Here is a 5,229-nt window from a genome sequence, read left to right on the forward strand (position 1 = left end):
ACCTGCCTCTGCCTCCCGAGTGCTGGGATTAAAGGCGTGCGCCACCATCGCCCGGCGAGTAAGCATAATTTTAAAATTGGTGAGTTTCGCCCTCTTTTGCGGTGTGTCTTCTTGTTGTTATTTTAACCGAAATGGTACCTATAGAAATGGTTTCCAATTTACTTTCTTGTTTTTGTCTTGTTCTGCTATTAGAATCAACTGTTGCCTCTTATACCTGGAAGCCACATCTCCCCAACACCTGATGGAAGAAAACAAGTCCTCCAGTTAAAATTTGATCACCTCCCTAATATTTAGGGAACCCGTTCTTCCCAGTGCACCCATTTAATATGTAGATATTTTTGTACGCGACAGGAACGCTCAGTGTTCCCGGTGCAAACGAGCGGCGTGAAAATGAAGGTGCCGCTGAGACGCGCGTCGCTCTGATTTTTCTGATTCCTTTCCTTGTGCCTTTCCCATGCCAACTCTGTCTCCTAGAACACTCTCTTCAAATGTCCTAATGCCAAAATGGCGCACATACGGAGCAGGTTTGCAATTCATCAGAGCCGTATTTCCTCAGACACTGCGAATCTGCGGGCTAACGCTTCCATTAGGGAAGGATCTCATCTGCCATCTCCCTTCAGCTGACCACGTAACATCCTGAAGCAGGAGCAGATCTGCCGGCTGCTGTTGACAGAGGGGACACCACTCAGCTTCCACACTGCAGTCTCTTCTCAGTGTAGCATGGACTATCTTTCCTCGGCATTTACATGGTGGCAGCATGGTGACCAGAAGAGACGGTCTAAAGTAACCTCTTCACTCCAGGGCAGACTCTTCTCCATCTTATGAGGCAGTGCGGATTCTGCTTTTACAGCGAGCTTGAGAAAATTCTGTAGTTGATCAATAGCAGACAGACTACAAGGAATCACCCACCGCATGACAATAATGTTCCTGAATCACTGACTGCCCACTCTAAGGCTGTTCCTGGTGCACCATGCTTTCTCGTTTCTTCTTTTTTAACCTGTTTGTGTGTGTGTAGTCGGTGGAGCAGGGGAGATCTCACATGTGACGGTCAAAGTTCAAGTCGGAGGCCAACCTGGTCATTATGGCAAGCCCTTGTCTTAACATCCACTCTCTAAAAGTTGATTGAACCCAAATCCCTGTTGCTGGACATAGAAAATATGTATAGTTCATACATATGTAGAATACCATTGTTGTCATTTGTGAAAATAGCTAAAGATCTTGCTAGTAGTAGAAGTGTACTTTGCCTCGGTGGATATCTTAGTATTTCATTTCTGACCTGATTACAGTTAGATAAAAAAAAAAAAAAAAAGAAAAAAAATCAAAGAATGATTGTGTATTCTACATTTTTAAAGGAGACCTGCTTTAGGTACATTAGTTAAACCCTTATTAGAGGCTGGGGATCTGACTGAATAGATGCAGTTCTTGCCTGATATGCAGACGTCTTGGGTTTCCTTCCCAGCATAGACAAAAACAGCTGTAATCACACCTCCCTGGAGTCGAAGTTCGAAGTCACCTTGGCTCCTCATAGAGTTCAAGGCCAGGCTGAGGGTGCACTGTGAGGCTATCTCCAACCAAACAGAAGTAAACGAGTTAGCTGGTAAGGGCCGTCTCTGGCCAAGTCTCTAAACTGTCATTCTGAAGAATGCGCCGTGTTTCCAGACGGTTTCAGAATGTGTGTGGATAGAAGCCAGGCTATTTCAGCTCACTCGACATTGTAACCATCGTTACTTAGCATTTAATAATTAGCATAATAGATTAGAGTTAACTACAAAGTAGCGTTGGCTGAATTAGGTTAAATGCATAATATTATGGCATTTAAACTTTTTACTTCAGATATTTAGAAAAGCTGCTTGAAGATTAAACACTTCAGTGACTGTATATTTGTGTATTTAACTTGACTGTTCTTTAATTTATTTTAATAAAAGCCAGAAGCACTTCTGTCTCCCAATTTCTCTTCAAATCAACTATTGGTCTATTACCTGATGCTTCATACTTACAGGAAAGTCGTCTCCGTCTCAACTCCACTCATGTTTTCTAACAGGTTGCAGAATCTGAACGGCTGACACAGCAGACTGCTCCTGTGGGAATTTTGACAAACGGGAAACTCACAAAATCTATTCCAGGCTGACTGACCAGCCAGACGCTTAGCCCAGAGAAAATCTAGGCAACTTTACCAGAAGGCTGAGAGAGTCTTTCTATTTCAATCTATAAGCATATTTCTCTGTCCCTTTATAGTTCTGCAGAACGCAGCGCGGACTTGTGTCTTGAGTTTCAGCTTGCAGAGGGCTTTGTGTGGGCTGACAAAGGGGGAGAGGATTCCAGACCAAATGCAGAGCAAGGATCAAAGGAGAGAGAAGCAATTCCCAGTGGGTGAGGTCACTGTTCGAATATGCTTCACTTCTTTTCTCTCCAGCTGATGGTTCTGCCTTCAGAGTGTGTGTGTGTGTGTGTGTGTGTGTGTGTGTGTGTGTGGTGCACTCAGCCAGTAGGCACACCTGGGTGTCAGAGGTGGGGTGTACACCTCAAACCTTTCTCTACCTTATTCTTAAACATTTGTTTGTTCCATGCCACCAAGAAGGAAAGTCCCCTTCATCCCACCTAACCTTACATCCAGGATGGCTTTGGGACCTCCTGAGGCACAGATTGGACTGAGCCCTTGAAGGCCTGGCAGCTCTGTTTCTTCTGAGAAGGCAACCTAACATGCTTGAGGCCCCGAGTTCAAACCCCAGCATTGAAAGGGGAAAAAAAGAGTATTATATGAAACAATAAAATGATTATTTTAATATGCTTTGTAATCTAAGAAGCTATATAAATCTATATAAATATTGATTATTCTCTTCACCCTCTAAGACTTAAATTTTTTTTTTAATTATACCAGTTTCTTTCATGTGTGGAAAGGGGAATGTATGCTGAGGTGTGTGTGTGTGTGTGTGTGTAGGTCACACGAAGGGGATGGGAAGGGTGAAGGAAGAGTTGGGGAATGGGAGAGAAGCAGCAACAGCTAGCTCACCACTAGAAACAAATCCATGATGGTTAGCCCGTAACGAAGAAGCCACTATCTGGAGCTCCACCGTTCCTCCCTCCTCTTCAGCTTCTGTCCCCCAGGGCTCCCAGTATCTGGTGAACTCCACTGTGTAACATTCGGACAGCATAGAAGCTCTGCCCCTTGCCCACTTTTGTTGTCTGTCCACATGTTGCTACTGCTGTTTTGTGTTGAGATGGGCTCTCTTGTTGCCCAGCCTGGTCTTGAGCTGCCTCATGCCTCCCTCCATGCCCAAACTCCCCGTCAGTGCTGGGATCACTACACCAACTCTTTGAACTCCTTATGGCTTGAAATTGAGCAAAACCCAAACTAATTCTGCCTTACTAAATGATTAGCCTAAAAGAGTTCAAAGCAAAACCCTCCCACGTTCTGCCTTCAATATTCTATGAGACCCTATCTCAAAGAAAAGTTTAACAATATGCTGAAATATGCCTAAAACAAACTTTGTATGCTTAAAATATTTACTAACACCAGCCTGGGCCCTAGGCCTGCTTGTCTTCCAAATAAATCCACTGGAGGAAATGAGAACCTTTGACCTCTGGAAGCCATCATGCTGCTGACTTTAGTAAGCCTCACTGGCTTCGCAGAAGGCAGGGACCAGTCAGGCAAGATGGCTGTAAGGATCTGTCCCAGTAGGGTGCACTGTGAAATGCACAGCCTTTTCTCCGGTCTTCTGTAGATGGAATAGCAAGGTGAGGACAAAGAAGGGTTCCCTAGCTTGGTGAGCGCTCAGCCAGCATTGCAAAAAGCTAGCCCTGCGGTCTCAGGCCTTAGTCTACTGCTAGAGGCCCATGCTCCTTCCTGTCTGTGGCAAAAGAGCTAAGTTCTGTGGTGTAGAACCCTGGGTGGAGTTGCTTTGGCTCTGGGCTGGGTCACTTGCTTTGTTAGTGTTGTTTGGTATTGTACACTGAAGTCGTTACACCATGAACAATGGTAGAGCACAAATACACCCACTAGGTGCCACTCTGAAGTGGAAGAAGGCACGTCAGGCGCTCTGATGAAGAAGAGTGGGCATGGTGGAGAAAGTAGCACTGACGTCTAAGCTGGAATGAAGCTGGAGGTTTCCCCTTGCAGGGTTCCCGGGAGTAAAGGAAGGCCCTGGAGTCACAGGGCTGCTAACTTCTCTATTAAATGTGCTTCCCATTTTCCCTCGAAAATCTCCTATCTCAAGAAATAATCCAATTAAATGCCTAGTGAATATTTTGTATAATCATCCTTTAATAGTGTTTTATAGCTTGATTAAGTATTTTACAAATTTTTCTATGATGAAAGTATTAAAAATAGCACGGACTTTTTCTTTTCCCCAAAATAATATAAGCTATTCATAGACAGTCTGGAAAATACAGATAAACCCAAATTTTAAAAAAATGGGAGTGGGGAGAAACTCGCTCATGACCTCAGAAACTAGAAGGGATAATCTGGCTGTTTAGATTCTACACATGTACGTTTTAATCTTTTTCTGTGTGTAACCACACGTGTTTCAAAGAAAGTAAAATTACACTGGCCATAGCTTTTATAACTACCCCTTGTCAATTAGATAAACTTCGAATATTTAAACCTTTTGATTACATATTCATAATGGGGCTAGGGAGATGGCATAGTGGGGAAGCATACTTATTGCTCTTGCAGAGGACTTGGGATTGATAACCAGGCATCCACATGAACTTTCACACGCATCCATAACCCCAGTTTCAGGGGGATCCTATAGACACATTCATAATGCATATACACAAAGTAAATATATTTAAATAAATATTTATAACTTTATATAAACATTCAGTTGTTACTAGTTTTGTTTCTAAAATCAATGCCTTGAGTATCTGTTTGGTTAGAGCTTTGCACGCACCTCCTAGACGAGATTTCCATCTGGATAAACAGCTCCAAATGGAACCGCTGGGTCAGCAAGTCTGTGCCCCGCTACCGCTTACGGTACATGCTGCCAAGACACTCCTCAGAAAGGCGTTTGCAAGTTCTCTTTGCAGCAGTGGTATGAGGTAGCAGCCACTTTCCACACTTGCAGCAAGGTCACGTGTTACTAATCTGGGAACTCTCTGTCTCTGTGTCACTGAAGAAATGGCAAGGCTCTGTAACAGACACTCAGACCGCACTGGTGACCGGGTGGAAGAAAGTAAGAACTGAGGCTATCACAAACCACCCGCTTTCTGCCTCCATTTCAGTACGTACAT

At 43.9% G+C, this 5,229-nt stretch overlaps 1 protein-coding gene across 2 annotated transcripts in view; it reads left to right on the forward strand.

Moving 5' to 3' along the window:
- The window catches only part of Cdkl4 (cyclin dependent kinase like 4), a 43,750-nt gene extending 41,821 nt beyond the window's left edge, over positions 1 to 1,929 (forward strand). For both annotated transcript variants that reach the window (XM_005360755.3, XM_013351346.2), the window contains exon 10: positions 193 to 1,929. In XM_005360755.3, the coding sequence (XP_005360812.1) occupies positions 193 to 294 (102 nt within the window). In that variant the 3' untranslated portion in view covers positions 295 to 1,929. The remainder of the gene's footprint in view (positions 1 to 192) is intronic.
- Positions 1,930 to 5,229: the final 3,300 nt, after the last annotated feature.

This window comes from Microtus ochrogaster, linkage group LG3 (genome assembly GCF_000317375.1).
Source record: "Microtus ochrogaster isolate Prairie Vole_2 linkage group LG3, MicOch1.0, whole genome shotgun sequence".
In the NCBI taxonomy this organism is placed as follows: Eukaryota; Metazoa; Chordata; class Mammalia; order Rodentia; family Cricetidae; genus Microtus; species Microtus ochrogaster.